Raw genomic sequence first — 20426 nt, 5'->3', positions numbered from 1 at the left:
ATTTTCAATTATTATATAATAAAAAACAAAACATATAATATAAATACTAACATATAAATAATCTGCAAAAAAAGATAAATGTAACAATATAATATTTATTCTTATCTTTTTGCAGTTTTTAAAAACGTGACAACTTGTGAATATTCAACATTATTCAGTGTATATTAATAAAAAGATTTTTTCCATTTATATTCTTTCTTTAAAAAACACAATATCTTTTTAAAAAGATATTTTATAATCTTCTACATAATATTGAATATACTTCTAATGCAAGTAAAACAGTAATGCAGGGCTCAGTGTTAAACATTTGCTTCATTACGAATGTGAATATTTTAAGTGAGGCTGAATAAAAATATCGGCTCATATTAAATATTTCAAAAGGTAAACATTGAAATTTAGAAAAACACGCAAATATTACAGAGATCCTATTGACAGAAAAATGACTGCAAGAGATTTCTGGTGAAAAAGGAATCATTGTATATTGCATCTTCATTATTTGACTTGGGTCCTTCTAGTAATTAAAGTTACAACATTGAATCATTATTCTTTTGTAACAACTATAGTTTTAATAACAGCAAAATTAGAATAACTGATAATTATAAAAATTATCCCTTAATTTTTTACCATTATTTTTTTAAACATAACTTTTCATTTTACAAAGAATAACTCTTAGAGTAACCTTACTACCTAATATTAGAAACGCTACTTCATTGTTGTATTTTTGCAATAAAATATCAAATATAAATAAAGCATGAGATTCTCTCATTTTTTAAAATATAATGCAGTTCCGGAATGGCAAAATCACTACATTGACTATGTGGCATTAAAAAATCTTATCTATACTTTACAATCAGATGAATTAAATCATTCTGTTGATAATACATCAACCCTCAATGAACTAAATGGGCTTGAGGAGACTCCTAAAGGAACAGAAATAACCAAAGCAGCTTCAGTGAAGGACTTAACTTCTAAGATCAAGAGTACATTTTTCAAATCTAAAAATAAAGCATACTCTTCAGAAAAAATTGATAAAACTACAGAGGTGGAAGAAACTATTGAGCTGGATGATATCTCTTTCAATATAAACAAATTAGATAATCCAGTGAAAAATATCTTTTCCGCTAAGTTAAAGTCAAAGATAAATGATAGTTCTGTATCTTCTCAGTCAAATGAACTAAATACGAGTAATAACTCTTATGATGTATTCTTAATAAACTTAATAGATGAGAGAATGAAAATTGATGATTTCTATAAAAGAATGGAAGCTAAATTCTATGAAAAGTTTGACTCCCTGTTGAGTGATTTAGAAGCAGAAAATATAATTTCTTTTGAACAGATTGCCTCTCAGCTTGACTCTAATACATCAGATATAGAAACTATTAAACTAAAATTATTGAATAATAATAATAAGCGAAGATCAACCAACTCTTTTAACATTAAATTATCTCATGAGGATAATGAACTTCGAAATCGATTTGATTTGTCAGAAGAAGACTTTGATGAGGATGAAGAAGTGGAATATGAAATTGATGGTATCCAGGAGAATAGTGCTTTGTTAACCTATTCTCAAGTAAATATAAAATCACAGAAAAAATCCATTTTAAAACAATCTATTATTTATCTTTATATTGATCTTTGTCAATTGAAATCATTTATTGAATTGAACAGTATTGGTTTCAGTAAGATCACAAAAAAGTTTGATAAGGTATTACATATGTCTACAAGATCTGAACTGATAGATACTGGGATATTTTTCAAAGATATATATACATTTAAGATATCTACTCTTAACGCTTTGAATCAACGAATCCAGCTTTTAGTGGAATTCTACGCACTGATAACTGACCAATCTGATAATTTAGATAATTGCAAAAAAGAATTAAAATCATTTTTACATGATCATATTGTATGGGAAAGGAGTAAAACTTGGAAAGATATGTTGGGTTTAGTTTCAGCAAATGAACAGATTAGACCTGATCTGGATATAATTGAAAAAGAGAATAATGAGAAACGGGAGAAATTAAATCTTGATTTTTATTTATGGGAACTTTCAAAGCCAATAGAATGGAAATTTATTCATATTTCGCGTGTTGGTGTACCTAAATTTCTTTTCACTAAGAAAGCTGCTAAGCTTGCATTTATTATTACATTTACTGGTATATTATTAGGAGTGAAAACATTTAATGATAGAATCGAGGGTCGTTGTATGGCCTTAGTTGAATGTGTTGCTTTCTTATGGGCATCAGAGGCTATACCATTGCATATTACAGCCTTTTTAGTTCCATTATTAACTGTCTTATTTAAGGTGTTAAAAGATAAAGATGGAAAGACGATGGGTGCAGCAGCTGCTTCATCTGAAATATTCGCATCAATGTGGTCTTCTACAATTATGATCTTATTGGCAGGTTTTACTTTAGGGGAAGCTTTATCTCAGTATGATATTGCAAGAATCATAGCCTCTTGGCTATTGTCAGCTGCAGGTACAAAACCAAGAAATGTTATCCTAATGGCAATGGCTGTTGTGTTTTTCTTATCTATGTGGATATCTAATGTCGCTTCCCCTGTGTTAACATACTCGTTATTAACACCATTGCTCGATCCATTGGATAGCGATACCCCATTCGCAAAGGCATTGGTCATGGGTGTCGCATTGGCTGCAGATATTGGGGGAATGGCATCGCCAATATCCTCTCCACAAAATATTATTTCTATGAATTATTTGAAGCCATATGGCATTGGTTGGGGTCAGTTTTTTGCTGTTGCACTACCCTGTGGTATTTTGGCTACATTGTGTTCATGGGGGCTAATGTGCACAACGTTTAAAATTAACACTACCAAGTTAGAAAAGTTTACTCCAATCAGAACAAAATTAACTATAAAACAATGGTATGTTATTGTTGTTTCTATAGGTACTATTTTGTTATGGTGTGTAGAGTCTAAAATAGAAGCAGCATTTGGCTCGTCAGGTCAGATTGCAATTTTACCAATTGTCTTATTTTTTGGAACAGGAATATTGACAACAAAGGACATTAATAATTTCCCATGGCAGATTGTCATTTTGGCTATGGGAGGTATAGCATTGGGTGATGCGGTTTCATCTTCAGGATTATTAACAACTATTGCAAGAGCACTACAAAGAAGAATTGAGCATGATGAATTGCTAGCAATTTTATGTATTTTTGGAATTTTGATGTTAGTTGTAGGAACATTTGTTTCGCACACTGTTTCCGCCATTATTATAGTCCCATTAGTCCAAGAAGTGGGAGAAAATCTTGATAGTCCAAAAGCTGCACCTGTACTTGTTTTTGGCTGTGCATTATTAGCATCATGTGGTATGGGTCTAGCATCATCAGGTTTTCCTAATGTCACTGCAATTTCTTTAACTGATAAAAAAGGAAATAGATACTTGGATGTGCTAACATTTTTAACTAGAGGTGTTCCTGCGTCATTATTTGCGTTCGTTTGTATTATAACTATGGGATATGGTATAATGATTTCTATTGTTAAAGATACGCCATCAACTGTCTCAAGTGGTCCTTAAATTTTTGTAATAATTCTTTTATGTATAAGTATATATTTTCACTACGTATATACTATTATTAAATAGTTGTATATTAAACAAATAAATATTGTGATAGATGTATGTCTTTTCATTGAACCAACCGTGTTTATTCTATATAACGTAAGTATTTTTTTACAAATATGAAATATATTTTAATATATACATAAATATTATATAGTACGAACAAACTAACACATTCTGTAAATTATTAAGAGATCTGAATAACTTCATTATACGTTACAATACTTTCGGAAGCGCCTGGGTTTTGGATAGTCAAAGAACTAGCTTTAGTACTGAATTCAATTGCTTTTGTAATATCGATACTTTGATAATACTGGGTGATAAAAGCACCTAAAAATGTGTCACCTGCACCGGTTGTGTCAATAACCTTAATATTCTTAACAGGTTCTCTAAATTTAACTTCTCGTTGTTCTTTAGACAAAAATAAAACACCTTTAGCACCCAATGTAATAATAACAATACCAGGGCCTTTAGGGTTGACACATTTCTTTTGAAGTACTTTACATATCTCCTCATAACCCTTCATAAAATTTGCTCTTATTTCTTTTTTAATTTCCGCAACTATATTGTTTTCTAACACTGATTCAATAATTTGTAAAGATTCAACTTCATTTACTATTAAAATGTCTATTAGATTCCAATTATCTATTTCTATACTTTTGAAAGGAGATGGGTTGAACACAATATCATAATTTTTTCTTTCCCTTTTTAACCATTTCATAATAGAACATGGATCTGGTATCTCTTGTTGAAATACAGCCATATGTCTATCCTCATTATTATTTTTCAAAGTTTTTGGAAAGATAGCTTCTAACTGATCGTCATTATATACACTTTCCCCATTGGCACCTGCAGTAATTAATATTCTATTTTGACCTGTCTTTTTTTCTACTAGAATGATGGCAACACCTGTTTTCTCAGTAGGATGTATGACCACTTGTGAGACATCTACATGATGTTCTTGTAAAATATGTATTAATTCAAACCCAAAACTATCCTTTCCAACAGTACCTATCATACGAACGTCATAGAATGAATCAGGTCTTTTCAATTTTGCAATTGCTATAGCTTGATTTAACCCTTTACCCCCTGTATGGGTTTGAAAACTATTTGCACGAATTGTTTCTCCTGGCGCTGGAATCGAGTCTGCATAGGTAACTAAATCATAATTTAATGACCCAACTATAGATATACTCATTTTTAATAAAATATGATTTTGTTTTCTGTTCTTGTCTTTGCTTTTTTGAGATTTTAGGATCAGTCTAAGACAATTACGTGAATGATTCAGTGTTACGAAAAATAAAACATTATTACCTTAATAAATATTCTTATATATAAGTTTTACAACTTATTTTTCAATTATTAATGGGGCCCAACTACTCGATTTATAGATGGTTTGATATCTATTCGCTATTATTCATTCAAATTCTCGAGGTTTTTGTTGCGAAGATCATATAGACTTCCACTAATTTGAAGATTTTACTGTTCTGATTATAAATTTCCCAATTAGGAATGGCAGCCTTTTTGGAGAATATTGAGACTATTTTGGAAAATTCAGAAATATGGAAAATTTTTGGATAAAGAATAATGAGAAAGAGTATATTAGAGACAATCCATTAGAGCTATTCAAGAAGGGTCTATCTTGACAATATGTGTTTTTTATTTAATTATATGCAAGGATATATACAAGTATGTGAACTCATAAATATATCCTGTACTAAACTGGTTTATTTTCCAAAAGACAGGACAACATTAAAAAAAAATTTAGAGATGTCTAATGACCTTGAAAAAACAATTGATATTCATCCAGTGAGTTTCACTCCGGAAGTTTTAGCTCGTATTTCCCCAGAACTATCTTTACAAAAACATCTATCATTAGGTTTCCGTCCATCTGTGAAAGGGTTTGAAGAGTTTAGAGAAATTCAATTGAATGAGGATTTTCTATCTAGATATGGTAAGGAACATAAAGATAACAATATAATTGGTTCTAATGTGTTGAAATGTGGTGATACATTTGTTGTAACTACTATCACTGGTGGTATTATTGAGGATTCCGTAGTATATAAAAATATGGAAAATGAACTTATTGGTGTGGATGATATTAAAAGCACGGATCTGTCTAATTACACATCTATATATCCTGTAGTAGAGGTAGAAAGAGGTAGGGCAGGAGCATGTACTGATGAGGAGATGGCTTTATCACAAAGATTATATGATTACGTGTTATATTCCAAGATATTACCAAAGGAAGCTTTGAAAGTCCAACCAGGCATTAGAATAACAGATAATAATAATGGAAATGCTAAGGTTATATATCCTGACTCATCAGATAATTCAACTCTGCCAGATAATGTATTCCAAATTAGTAAAAAATGGTCATATTTATTGTATGCTAAAATCAAAGTTTTCAGTCGTACTGGACCTGTGTTTGATCTATGCTGGAATTCACTTATGTATGCATTGCAATCTGTTCAATTACCAAGAGCATTTGTAGACGAACGTGCCACTGATCTGAAGATGACTATAAGGACAAAGGGTAGAAATGCTACTATTAGAGAGACATATGAAATTTTATCAGACCCATGCCAACAGTATTCATTGAGACTGCATTCTGAAAATATTGCATATGCTTCAAATTATGGTATCATTAATTTGGATCCAGAAGCTAAAATAACTGAAGAAAACAGTGATGAAGATATTGATATGGATGCTATTGAAAGTGTACTACTTGCTGATCTTGACACTGAAGCTGAAGAAAATAGTGTGAATTCGACTATATCTGTAATATCTAATTCTGAGGGAGGTCTGAAACATGTTAGTATATTTGGCGGTGATGCAAAGATCACACCTGAGATGTTGAAAAAACTTTTAAAATTATCTCAAAAACGGGCCTGTTACTTGGAGGATGAAATAAAATAGTGATATGTATGTGTATAACAATATTTCAATATCATATTATCATTGACATACTATCTTCGATAAAATAGAATAGTACAGATATTTTATGCAACTCTGTAATAGTACACAAGTAATGTAGTGAAATCAAAAGTAAAATTGAACTTAAAAGAAAGAAAGAAAGAAAATTAAGATAAGACGGGACCCATTTGAAGATATTAAATGTCTCTAAAGCAGTTCATATTTCAAGATTTTCTAATGTACAATAGAAACACTGATTTATATACATATATATACGGGTAGAGGTATATAAATTATTTGATATATCTATACAAAATGTTTTTTAGTGATACAGTTGTGTTTCGATAACTTTTGTTGTCAATTACTTTCTTCTTCTAGCTGGAGATGGAGATGGAGTTGGAACTTCGCTTAAATCAACGTTAACATACTCATTAACTTTAGCAGCAACACCGCCATGAGCACGTTTAATAACCCTACTAGTCTTGGTACCTTTACGCTTGTAAACGTTGATGTAAAAACTGATGAATAGTACTAAATAGGATGAAACAATGAAGAACCCAGATGAAGTAGCTGAAGCAGAGCCAACACAGTCACCACAATGTGGTAAGAATGGTGCAAAATTGTGGACTACTTTTTGGTAACAAGCAAAATAGATAAATCCAATATCAAGAATAAATTGAATGATTTGAAATCTTGTAACCCATTCTTTCCACCAAACTCTAATACCTCTTGCAGCTAAGAAATAGTACCAATACATAATGACATGAACGCCTAAATTCAACGATATTACTACCCATGAGATAGAGGTAGTACCAATTAATTGTGTGTAACATAATAAGGCAGTAGCACCATGGTGATATGTATGTAAAAAGGTCAATTTTTTATGCTTTAGAACCAAAAAGAATGTGTCAATGAATTCGATATACTTTACAATATAGTTCATATAGTATAAAGTAACCATTGGTTGTGTCCATGCACCAATATTACAAATACTGTAATAAAGACCATATTTGGCAATCATCGGAACTAATTGTTCAATCATTAAAATTAGAATAATAAAAGAAATAAAAGTTAAATATAAATTATGAATTTGGAAAAGACAATTAAGTTTAAATGGTTGAAAAGGCTTTAATAGTGCTCTACCACCAAAGATAATGATATAATATAAAGCAATGGCGATTGTGACACTACGCAAATCACTTAAAGGCAGTTGCCCTTGAATAAATTCAAATTGACTTGGAATAAATTTACCTCTGGTCAAACAAGTAGAAATTTTATCAAAATTATCCCATAGATTAATATTGAAAAAAGGATGTTCTATAGTAGGAACATAGTCATGTAATTGTGGGTATGCTTCAAACACAGGAGCAACAAATTTTTGAATAATAACCTCCATTATAAGATTTCTTTTTCAATTTATCCACTATATCTAAATAGCTGAATATATGTATCTGTTTACTTGTGTATATATCTAGTTTTATTCTGCTTCAAATCGAAGATTTGACTTTTTTTTTTGGTAACACTTAAAAGAGGGAAGAGGAAAATAACTGGCAGTAGTATTTAGTAGTTTAGAAATTGTGGAAAGGAATTCAAAGTTAGTTTGTAAAGGGGTTGCAGCTGATATACCAAATAATGAAGGAGTAGATTAATAATTTATTTTTTTATTTCAATTTTCAACGTCATCTTTATCGATTTGTTTTCTTTGAGCCTCGAGAAATTTATCAAAAAAAAAAAAGAAAAGAAAAGAAACGAGAAGGAAAAGAAACGAAAAAAAAATAAACAAAAAAACAAAACAAAAAAAATCTCCAAGTAAATCTTTCAAAGGCCGAAAGGCTCGAGAAACACAAGAATACAAAAAACTGTAAACAAAAGAAAAAAAGAGAACAACGTGTGACACGAAATACATAAAACTAAGGCTTTACTATTTTCTTTCCTTGTAAATATAGGGCTTCTTGGTTGGTTGTTTGGTTATTTTGTTTATTTTTGTTTAAGTTGTATACAAATCTGGTTCATCAAGCATGGAGAATGTGCTAACACATACATTACTTGTGTTCTCCAAAAATAGTGAAACAATTCATCTTTATGATACGTCTCAAAGTGTTACTTGCTCTATATGAAATGATCATTACTGTATCATATTGTATTGAATATATAATCTTATATCTATTTTTTTATTTATATAAGTTACAAAAATAATAAGAAATATATATATATAAACACACACTAAAATATATTGTAGTGATAAATGAAGTGTGTGATGAGTTCGTTTCAAAATTAAATTCTGTATTTCATTTTTCCTTATATTCAGGTAAAATTGAAGCAAGAGTCTCTGGGGCAGATGCCACAGCAGCTAGAGCTGCAAGTGGATCATTAGCAAAGTCAGGGATTTGATTTTGCAGTGATGGAACAGTAGTAGTAGGTTGTGTAGAATATATATTGGAACCTACTAGATTGCTAATTGGCTGTAGTGTGATTGTTGGTGATTGGTTATGATGGCTTGCAGTGGTGTTTTGAATTGATGGAAGTTGTGTTTTTGTATTATTTAGGGTAGTTCGTGACATACTTTCATTAGCAGAAGAAGAAGATAGGATCCCTGTACCATAACGCCTTGTGTGTTGAGATATAGGGTTCAATAAAGCAGTAATAGAATTGCGTCTTGACTCAGTAGTTAAAATTGTATCGTTTTCTCTTGATGCAATGTCATGTCTTTGACCATGTAATATGCTATTATTGAGAGTAGAGATATTCTTACCTAGACTAGGTTCTAATGTAGTGGCTATTTGACTATTTGGCATAGTATATCTCTTTGGAAGAACGACATCGTCTCGCTTCTCTGTGTTACCACCCATAAAATCAAAAACTGAAGAGGATAATCGAGGTAATTGGGTTGTCGTGGTTGTATTTGTGCTCGTTGTTTCTTGAGGTGAACTATGGGTATTTTGTTGTGAATTAAGTGAGTAAAAAGAGCCTATGCCCTCATTCCTAGCCATTGAACCAGATTCATTTGTAAGGCAAGGCTTGGTGTTAGGAAAGAGTATTGAAGGTAATCTTGGCTTTGGTAACTCGTCTAGTGGAGAGTTGGAGAATATATCCTTGTTATACTCGGAAAATACAGAAGATCTTCTAGGTGGAATAATTGATGGTGCAGAATTACTCTGTTTATCAAAAAATAGCATAGCAGGTTTCTGTTGAGTTGGTACACCATTGGATATGATCGGAAGATGACTGTTATTAACGTTGTTTGAATTATTACTGTTATTGGTAGTATTTTGTTGCAACATGAATTGAGTTTGTTGTAATGACTTATTATTTTCTCTATCTTTTCTAAAATCTGCTTCTTCTACAATAGTTTTCCATCCATTTTGCGCAGCATTTCTCTGATAATAATTCTTAACCATTGTGGTAGATTTTGTGGTCAAATTCTCAGATATTAATGACCATTGAGAACCATATCTTCTTAGTAAGTCTGGAAATATTTGAGCTTCTCTCACACTCCAATAACTAGTCTTATGATCTGACATATACTTATGTTTCTTTTTGCTAAAATTTTCATTTGATTTAATTGAAATGTCTGAGTTTCTTGCTGTATTCAGACTAACGGTGTCTTCTGTTTTTTTTGACACACCTGGGTTTGAAATACTTCTGTGTTCCATGATCTGAGTAGTGTTTCCTTCAATCTGTTCAACTCTTGAGTCAATAGATTTTTCGTTAAGGATGGAATTTGAATAAGTACGCTTTTTATTTCTATTTTGAAATTCATTATTTTCTAAACTAACTGAAGTAATTTCAGTAGTTGTGTCTTCTGGTTCTTCCAAAGTATCAAATTTCTCTAATGCAGGAACTTCTTTAATAGTTTTCACAGCAGCTGATGCAATTGCAATTACATCCTTATCACCAATATCTTCTGGTTTATTTTTTACAGCATTATTTTGAGATTTTTTACGTTCAGAAACATCATTATCTATTGGTATTGGATTTAGTAATACTTTATCCTGTTGTGCAGAATGTTCATTCACATTATTGGTAACTTCAGAAATCTGAGAACTATCAATAACAGATGTTTTGTCATCCTTAGATTCTTCTGTCTTCATTTTCGTTTCTTCTTTTGAAGATGGACTTTCTAGAGGTTGTTCAGAATTACTTGTAGTCTCCTCTGATACAACATCACTACCATGTATAATACAATTTTGCTCCTTATTAAAAGTTGATGATGAAGTAATTTTAGGTGACCTAGTTTCGAGCTCTTTCTCTTTCTTCTTACGACGTTTGGCGATATTTTCCTTTCTTTTTTTACTTTTTTGTAGCAATAGTTCTTTATAGTTCACATTCTTTTTTGTTCTATAATAATGTAGCACACATTCCTCTGGAGTTCTTAGTCCTCCCATATAATGAGATATTTTACCAAATTTTTTAGGATACATTAAATAACCTTCAGTAAACAGTATATGTTCATGTTCAGTAAAATTATCATCCTTATCTGAAAGTATTCTGGAAGCCCATTTATCTTTATCAGTCACTAAATTATTTACGTTTTGAAATTGCACAACATTTCTTTTAATATGATTTAAATGTAGAGGAGGAATAATTGCAGCTGCCTGAAAATGTTTATACTCTGGATCTATTTGAAGTAATACATTTTCCATTTCTGTATCATCAACAAAATCTGCTCTGTTTCTTCTACGATTAGAAGACATATCGGATAAATCAGGCAATTCAGTCGATTGGTTTGCATATTTGTCATTTTGTTCATGTTCTTTATTCCTTTCTTCTTGAGCTTTCTTATATTCTATCTCTTTTTTTCTTAATTCAGCACTAATTTCATAAAGTTCCTTGTTTTCTTCATCCCATTTTATTTTTAATTCATTTGCCTTCTTCTTTATTATTAGTGATTTAACTACCTCTTTCTTTTTCACAGTCAATAATATTTGTACTAAAATGGGTTTAACTGAGGATAAGTATCGTGTATAGTTAGATGTTATAAAGGGATATTCTTTAAGACTTGAAATTGGCATCTTTAGTAAATATTTTTGGTCTTGGATAATTTTGGATCTAGTTTGGTTTTTCAACGTCCATAATTTCAATTCAGTCTCTTTCATAGGGAAAATACACTCTTGAAGAGGTTTTAATGGTTTAGGTAGAGGTGCTTTCGTTTCTATATAATCTTGTAAAGTTTTAAGAGAAGGCTTTAATAATTGGGAATTGCAAACGTATTCATAATCAGTCTCAGATGGTGGTTGGACAGTTTTTTCTTCTGAAATGTCTTGATCACTTTCTTGATTTATAGATGCATCCTGATCTTCTTTTGTGTGTCCACTCAAAAGAGCAGGTAAGTTTAAGTCTGATGATGTCCACATTGTTTTCAATTGGGGCCTTTCATTTGTTTCTTCATTTTTTATAGTCAAATCGGTCACACTGTTAGATATATTCTTTGTTTGTATTTCATTCTCTGTCGTGTTAGATGAATGTTGATGTGAGATATTTAAATCACTATTTCTTCTAGATAAATCGATTCTTTTATGATCTATGGACAGTTGTTTCTCGACTTCTTTTGTAGTTTGAGCTACTGAATGGATTAAACTAGGAGGGTCGATCTTATTAATAGAATTACGTCTTTCCTGTTTGAGCTTTGAATCATTTGTAATAGTTCTGTTTGTATCAAAGGTTTCAGACTTAGACTTTTCTTGCTTTAATGACTCTGTTTTTTGATTTTCTTTACTTTTAGATACTTCCGACAAATCCACATTTGGATTATATCTACTTAAAGGTGGAGTAGCAGAGTTTGTGTCCCTTTCTAAACCTAATTTTTCACTTCCTCTTTGACTTATATTGCTCTTTGCAGTAAATATATCTTCATGAAAATATTTTGAATGATACATTGTTCCATTTATAGTTCTAGTACCGTGCCATTGAGTACTGGGTTCATTGAGACAATTTGGGGTATTTTTATTATCATGAATTGAGGAAGAATCTTTATTATATTTTGGAATATTACGAGGAAACTCGTCTTTAGTATAATTATTAGTAGGGGTTGTTGTGGTTGTAGGACCACTGCTACTAGTAGTATTATTAGTAGTAGAATAAAAGTCTCTTGAAGCTAATGGTATACTATTTACTGAAGATCCAGCTGATCTTGGACGATACCTACTACCTATGTAATTATTAGCTGAAGTAGATGGATATGCATGATACGATGAAGTATTAGGCGTTGAATAGACTGAGTTGTTATATCGACTAGATACTGCTATAGGACTCATTATAGAAGAATTTTTTATAGAAACATTATTACTAGTAGTATTGCCACTATTAGCATTACTACTACTGTTATTATTATTATTATAAGTGAACAAAGAAGTAGCTGATGAATATTTATTTCTTTCAAAACGAGATTTACCAGGTGTAGAAAATTTCAAATCTGTTTCATTATATGAGGAATAATGGTGTTGTTTGCTATTAGTGACACTATTAGTATTATTATTGTTGTTATTATTGTTGTTACTATTGTTGTTTCTATAATGTAATGAAAACTCTCTTCCATGTGTAGATGGTTCTGAATCAGCATTATAACGTGAAATAGGTGTTCTTGTGTTTACATTAGAGGAATTTTGAACGAGTGGGGTTGTTGTTGTTGTTTTTATTGCTCCACTATATCTAGATTGCCTAGGACGTTCAGTTTTGAATGAAGTAGGTTGAGGAGAATCCAATTTTTGAGAAGACAACTTTCGTGTTAGATTTGGCGCAGGTATATTGCTTCCAGAATATCCTATCGATGTACTTGAATTCGGTAGATGTTCCTCTTTAGAATAAAGGGAATTATTATTGATTGTGTTTGAGTTATTGAATGGTTTAGAATATTTGTTATTTACATATGGATGAGCATATCTTCTATTAGGATTACTATTATAATAATACCTTTTTTTGTCACTCATGTGACGGGGTGGAGGCGGGTATCCCATTTTTTGGTTGAAATGGTTATTTTATTTAATTATTTGTTTATTTATTTGAACGTGCCCGTACTCCTTGTTCAGCTTAAGTTTAATATCTTTATTAAATTATAGAAAAGAAAAAAGAAAAGGAAATTAATTCTATAATATTACAGTATTTGTTTTGTTCTATTCTAGAGTGTGGGTCTATATAGATTTAAGAAAACTTAAATTGAATGGCTTGTCGAAATATGATTGAAATAAAACAGAAAATATGTTGATTGGGTAATGTATACACAGAATGATATAAATAAATAATTTCTTGATAAAATGAAAAATAGGTATAGTACACTTTTAGTTTATTAGCATTGGAGGTAAATAGTTATGCAGAAAGAGAAGTACAAAAGGAGAAAGAATGTCCGTGAGAATAATTTGTTCTCCTTTCAACAAAAAAGGTTTGAGCAAACAGATAAATAAGAATGGAAGAAAGAAAAAGAGAAAAACAAGTTGTAATTTCTCTACTTCAATCATTTCTTGTATTTTTATTTTTCTTTAATTTTTTTTTTTTTAGTTTTTTTTTCTTTTTGTAGTATTTCAATAATTTTACTTTCTAATTTTTAATTTTTTCAATTTTTTTGGGTTTTTGTACATATGTGAGATCGTGGAAAACGATATAGTAATCCAAATTAGGGGAGTTGCTTTTTTTTCAGAAATTTTTAGTTTAATTTTTATTTTTTTTTGTTTCTTTTTTTTTCCGTTTTTGGTAACAGAAAAATGACTCGGAGAAACCCGAAGATGAGCCCTAAACAGAAACTTCAGTGAGATCAAACATGTGAAAAATATAACCTACATATAGAGAAATACATAAATAGATATATAGATGAACTGGGATGGATATCTAGTGTATTGACCTTCTAAATTTGTTGTTTGGTCACTGTATTATTTCATCTTGGGCATATACGTTTCTAATTGTCCATTTTCATAACCCATGACGATTTGTAGTTTCTCTTGTTTTTCTGATAAAAAAAAAAACAGCTCTGAGACATGATAATTTAGAAATACAAGATGCATTAGTATTATTATTGTTGCTACTAATATCATTATGTGTAGCAATATTGGTAGTAGAAATAGTAGTATTACCATCTAGAGTTGGTATTATATTTTTAACCTCCCATGATTTCTCATTCAAATATAACTGATGGATTGACATACAACCACTGGAATAACCGATAATGTAGTAATCCATATCTTTCACGTATTGATGTTTCATGGTTGTAAAAAATTCTAGTGACTTTAATGTAACAATATCATTGATATATTCATGCAATTGGATCTCCAAATAGAATAACCCATTGAAGGTGAATATTTTCAAGAAGTTATCCGATGTAATAACTGCAACATTTCCTGATTGTGGAGACACAGTTATAAATTTCCCCTTATTTGTAAAACACCTGATAAGTTTATACGTTTTCATATCCCAACTATAAACATAGCCAGACTTATCTAATGTGATCAAGACATTAGTGTCCAAATATGATTCAATATCTATAATCGTATCTAGATGTCCAAAGAGCATACTTATTTCATCAAGTATAATTGCATTGTTTTCCTTCTTATATTCCCACAACTTAATTAATCCATTAGAATCCCCAGTGAGAAATTTGGTATCTTTCCATCTCTTTAAAACTGTAATCTTGCAATTATGTAAATTTTGGAAAATATGACCATTAATATTAAGAGTATCATTTGAAGTTAGTTTCATCTTAACCAGTCCAATAGTAGGCTCGACACATTCCATATTGAAGAATGGATACCCATACCAATTGTAATCACCATTGTCATCTAACATACATTTAATATAACAGATCTTATCAGGTGTGGCCTGTCGAGTTTCTGTTAGAACAAAATTTTCATTAAAGAATTTTGATAATGATATTGAACAATTTTGATTCTCTTCACATATTCTTTTCGGATGTTTCTTCTTAAATAATTGTAATGGGATTTGACCAAAATTATATATAATCATAGTTGCTATTTGTTTTTCATTTTCATCCGTAATATGATCTAAATTGACTGCTCCTTGATAACTTAATTGATTAAAAACATTGAAGGAATTTATTGCATCCTGGCCTCTCTGTTTGTACCCAAATATTAAATCTATCCATTCATTCAAATGTTCAGATACATATTTACTCTCTAATGCATCTCTATTCTTTTGTATAAAGATCTTTGGATCATTATTTGCCCAGTAAGGTAATGCAACATTGTTTATAATGTTTCCATTTTGATCTTTACCAAGTTTATAATCATTGATATTTATAAGAAATTCGGGCAAATAGAAAAATTCAGGTATTAATTCTCTCACGTCTGTGATATTCTCAATAGCAGCAGAGGACCAAGTTCTTTCAATTGAATTGAATAATCTATCGGCATGGCCAAATTTCCCATCTTGTAATAAAAGAAAAGAATCAGTGAATGGGTTGACCCTCATTAAATATGAGGAGACAATCATTGCTGAGGAATAATGTGTGCCGTAATGGAATGGTTTCATTTCATTATTATTATTATTATTTAATTGTTTCATGGTTTCATATCTTTCTACAATCTTCCTTAATCTTTCTTGATCCTGTGCACCCATAGGTTTAGATAGATCACGAAACGATTTAGGGTCATTTAAATTTAATACCTCACTTGTATAATCTGCTATTACCCAGGGAAAGATAGGATACTGTGTGATATCGTTGAATGATCTTCCAGCTAAACTATTTAAAGTCATCAAATAATAAAAATTTGAAATTTTACCGTTCTTCCATAGTTGTGTAATTGTAAGATGATCACCTGCAGTTATGTGAATACTTGATAAGAGGTTAGAAAGTCTATTTTTATTATTATTATTATTATCTTGGTGATTGTATTTGTTGTTACTGTTTAAAATGTGATAAATTGAATTTCTGAGGGATTTATTATTGAAATTGAAAAAATAACTACATTTATTGGTGAACGTAACCTCTAACGCAACATCTCGTAATAGAAAAGGTTTTTTAAAAAGCTCAGCAATGTTATTTACATACCAACTATAAATAGAATCTGAAAAATTTGTAGTTTTGTGTGATTCATAATCAGATAACTTTCCGGATAAGTCAAGATTAACAGGGTCTCTTAATTTTTTAGATACTAGATCTATACTCAAAATAATCTTTTTAGATGAATCATAGTAAAAATTAGGTATGAAATATAATTTAATCTTACCAATAACTAAAATTCCTTCAATGATATTTAAATTTACAATCATTGAACAATTACATATATGTTTGATTGTATCATTTCCATCTATCAGATATCGAACCCTTGAATTTTCATTTAGTAAATCTAATTTCAACGATTCGGTTTCAGACATAGTATAGTCGTCAGCTTTACTATATGGTATATCACTATCAACTCTATTTGAATCTTTATCATTAGTAGGAGTTGGAATAGAGGTTGTATTTGGGGACATAATGCTATGAAATCATTAAGGCATGCAAATACAAGGGACAGGAGATATTTGGAATAATAATTAATTTCAAATGCATTGTTTATCACTGTCTACAGTTTTAATACTATACTAAGTGTAAAAAGGCACATAACATGGAGGTAAAAGCATCATATATTTAATAGAGTAGAATTCGTGTTTAGGCAGCAGGGAAGGGAATACCTTGCTAGAAGGATCGACATATGGAAATAATCTGTTCATTCAGTCATTCCTTCTATCAACAAAGAGTATTATTTTAGTTATTTGCAGTTGGAAAGGTTTTCTATTTTTCAATTAATGTAGAATATCATTGACAACGAAATGCATTATCACATTAATCAAGAGAAAAGTATTTATAGATGTATCAAATTGGTGTTATTTAATAGTTCAACAGTGTTGTTTTAGCAATCAAGATGTGTGAGTTATGAACAAATGAAGGGCAGATTAAGAAATATTTTATTTGCAAATAGACTGATTTATTTTTTTTTTCTTGCTCTTTTTTTTGTTTATTTCGTCAGATCATCTAAGGGCATCAATTAGGGGAAGATCTGTTGAGAAGATTTATACAGAGACTCTGGAAAATATATAATTGATAAGATAAAGATAAGTTACACATATTTTGAGAGATAATTTTATATAATAAGATCAATGTTTGACATCGTTTGTAGTTGTATAAAATTGTTACAGTGCTAAACTTTGTTTGGGAAGAAGTTATGTCTATTCTTGCAGTTCTTTAGAATTTTGATTGTTTTTTTATAACTTCATATTAAGTTCTTTTATTTATTATATGTATAGAGAAAGTGTGTTACTTATAAATATTTATCGTTTATCATTCCACAATATCTGTTCCTAGGTGTAATTATTAAAATGATACAAAAATATTAAAAATAAATAAATAAATAAATAAATAAATAATTTTAAGTGTATTACAAACTAATGGATGTATTAATAACAATTATGCCGTTCATTGAGATATAATAATCTACAAAAATCCATCTCCAAGGATTTCCTCATTATTTATCTTTTTTTTTTTTTTTTTTTTAATTGCCAACATTATATATTTCTTTGAAATACTTTCCTCTGGTGATGCTTAACAACAATATAGAATTGTACAACACATATAACGAGTTAGAATTCCATTTTAACGTTACATCACTAGATGTATATATAAATACTAAACTAACGACAACAAAGCATTAGAACACAGAAAATACAATTGTGCGTTGATTATAAATCGAACCACAGAACCTTTCAATCTTTTTTGCTTTCCGAGAGAGACAAAAAAAAAACGCGAAAGTAGTATTTATCATTTTGCATCTCTTGATTTTATCGTTTGCAACACAGACATAATAAACATAACAAATTGCAACAATTTAATGATAAAAGCTTATTAATATATGATAAACACATTACTATATCTTCCTCAATTCAAATATCTTAGATACTATATAACTCAATCTGCTATTACACACTACCCAAATCCACACAGTTATCCATACAATAATAACACCTAAATATATATATGTTAATATATTGATATATTTATCATTATCCGTCTATTTATTTGATTTTTGCTATACAGATGCCGACATTTTTATTGAGAAATTTCTTAAGGTTATTCCAAAGGAAATCTAAATTTCTTATTATTCCAATAATTTTTATAACAATCTTATTATATCTATTTTTTTCACTCCCTAATATTTCATCATCATCATCATCACCATCGTCATCATATAATTACAATAATATAATCAATCCACAACATTGGATAGAATCATTTGACTCGACTATATCAAGTGATTTACCTGTATTAAATGATTTGCCTAAATCAAGTGAGCTGCCTGAACCAAATGATTTATCTGATCTAAATTTAAAACAATTCTACAGTTCTTTAATGGAGACTTTAATAGAACTGTCACCAGAGGGAGAATGTGGCAAAAACTATAACAGTAATTGTAAGTTGGAAGGCGCTTTAGGTGGTGATCCAAGTGGTGATGATTACAAGAACTGGTTCAAAGCTACCTATGACAATTTGTCTGAATGCCTGATGTTAACTGATTACCAAATTACTATGTTACGTAACAAACACTCTATGGTCACTGACTTTATCAATCAAATAACTCTACCTAATAATGCTATAGGCGGTAAGGGGATCGTTATTGTTGGTGGTGGGAAATATTCTTTATTAGCTGCAATGAATATCGAAGTTTTAAGATATTTTAACACAACTTTGCCCGTTGAAATCTTTATCCCACCTGGTGAAAATGATCCTAGTTTCTGCCAAAATTATTTACCTAAATTAAATGCAAAATGTACGCAAGTCGAAGATATCTTCAATGAAGCTACTATCCAGAATGTTCATTTTAAAGGGTATCAGTATAAATCATTGGCTTTATTATCCTCAAAATTTAAAGATATTTTATTCTTAGATGCTGATAATTTCCCAATTAAAAATTTAGATTCTATCTTCGATGATATCGCATATAAAGCTAATGGTATGATTCTTTGGCCCGATTTCTGGAGAAGAACAGACTCACCAAGATATTATGATATAGCCAAGATCAAATATAATAGAGATAAAAGAGTTAGAAATTTGATTGACGATCTTACCCCAGTAGAAGTTTACACTGAAAATTTGAATGATATGAAAAACGTTCCATTCCATGATCTGGAAGGTACAATTCCCGATCTTTCCACAGAATCCGGTCAATTTTTAATAAATAAATCAATTCATTGGAAAACCATAGCTCTATCGCTTTATTATAATTTAAATGGTCCAAATTGGTACTATCCAATTTTTACACAGGGTGGCCCTGGTGAAGGTGATAAAGAAACTTTTATTTCTGCTGCTACTGTGTTTGAATTACCATATTATCAAACTAGAAGGAAACCTGCAATCGGTGGTTACCATCATGATGGATTCCATGGTGTTTGTATGTTACAAGAAGATTTCAGAATAGATTTCCAAAACTATCTAATGGCTAGAAAAGAATTGAATGATAAATATAAGAATTTCGAAACGCACACTTTTACTAATCAAAGCCATAATGTTTTAAAACATTTCTATGAAACTTATTTCACCTACGATGAACCGGATGTTATGTTTGTCCATTTCAATTTCCCTAAACTAGACCCTGTAGAATTATCAAAGGATCACAGATTCATACTAAAAAATGGTGAACAACTTAGAAGTATTTCTGATTTGAAACCTCTTAGATATTTCGATTTGGAATTGAATGTCAATCAGAAATTGAAAGAGGTTGTATGTGATATGGATAACAGATTTGTTTACATACTTAAAAGTTTTGAGAATCCAGAGACTACTAAGGAAACAGTCTGTAATTATATTGAGAAAAGAATTAAATTCTTATCTGAAACACATTTTGAAGCCACCACCTCTAAATAAGATTTCTCTACCTTTCCTTTTTTTTTTTACTTATTAACATCTTATTTATTTTGGTTGTGTTTTTATTTATTTACATATCACTATAACACA

At 30.2% G+C, this 20426-nt stretch overlaps 7 protein-coding genes across 7 annotated transcripts; 3 read left to right on the top strand and 4 right to left on the bottom strand.

Annotated features, from left to right (window-relative positions):
• Positions 1 to 751: 751 nt before the first annotated feature.
• PHO87 (SPX domain-containing inorganic phosphate transporter) lies at positions 752 to 3541 on the top strand (the record flags this gene model as incomplete). Its single annotated transcript, XM_064859328.1, has 1 exon — positions 752 to 3541. The coding sequence occupies one exon, from the start codon at positions 752 to 754 to the stop codon at positions 3539 to 3541; it is 2790 nt and encodes a 929-aa protein (XP_064713798.1).
• Positions 3542 to 3770: 229 nt separating this feature from the next.
• Positions 3771 to 4781, bottom strand: RBK1 (putative ribokinase; the record flags this gene model as incomplete). The annotated part of the gene is made up of 1 exon (XM_064859327.1): positions 3771 to 4781. One exon carries the CDS (start codon positions 4779 to 4781, stop codon positions 3771 to 3773), a length of 1011 nt encoding a protein of 336 aa, XP_064713797.1.
• Positions 4782 to 5233: 452 nt separating this feature from the next.
• RRP43 (exosome non-catalytic core subunit RRP43) lies at positions 5234 to 6502 on the top strand (the record flags this gene model as incomplete). The annotated part of the gene is made up of 1 exon (XM_064859326.1): positions 5234 to 6502. The coding sequence occupies one exon, from the start codon at positions 5234 to 5236 to the stop codon at positions 6500 to 6502; it is 1269 nt and encodes a 422-aa protein (XP_064713796.1).
• A 358-nt stretch (positions 6503 to 6860) lies between these two features.
• On the bottom strand, positions 6861 to 7895 carry ELO2 (fatty acid elongase ELO2; the record flags this gene model as incomplete). The annotated part of the gene is made up of 1 exon (XM_064859325.1): positions 6861 to 7895. One exon carries the CDS (start codon positions 7893 to 7895, stop codon positions 6861 to 6863), a length of 1035 nt encoding a protein of 344 aa, XP_064713795.1.
• An 892-nt stretch (positions 7896 to 8787) lies between these two features.
• On the bottom strand, positions 8788 to 13452 carry SNT1 (Snt1p; the record flags this gene model as incomplete). The annotated part of the gene is made up of 1 exon (XM_064859324.1): positions 8788 to 13452. The coding sequence occupies one exon, from the start codon at positions 13450 to 13452 to the stop codon at positions 8788 to 8790; it is 4665 nt and encodes a 1554-aa protein (XP_064713794.1).
• A 946-nt stretch (positions 13453 to 14398) lies between these two features.
• Positions 14399 to 16915, bottom strand: BPH1 (Bph1p; the record flags this gene model as incomplete). The annotated part of the gene is made up of 1 exon (XM_064859323.1): positions 14399 to 16915. The coding sequence occupies one exon, from the start codon at positions 16913 to 16915 to the stop codon at positions 14399 to 14401; it is 2517 nt and encodes an 838-aa protein (XP_064713793.1).
• A 1597-nt stretch (positions 16916 to 18512) lies between these two features.
• On the top strand, positions 18513 to 20336 carry PWA37_002768 (alpha-mannosyltransferase; the record flags this gene model as incomplete). The annotated part of the gene is made up of 1 exon (XM_064859322.1): positions 18513 to 20336. One exon carries the CDS (start codon positions 18513 to 18515, stop codon positions 20334 to 20336), a length of 1824 nt encoding a protein of 607 aa, XP_064713792.1.
• Positions 20337 to 20426: the final 90 nt, after the last annotated feature.

Source organism: Arxiozyma heterogenica (assembly GCF_036370985.1).
Source record: "Arxiozyma heterogenica strain weizmannii chromosome Unknown scaffold_22, whole genome shotgun sequence".
Taxonomy (NCBI): Eukaryota; Fungi; Ascomycota; class Saccharomycetes; order Saccharomycetales; family Saccharomycetaceae; genus Arxiozyma; species Arxiozyma heterogenica.
This window is presented reverse-complemented; position numbering and strand designations above follow the sequence as displayed.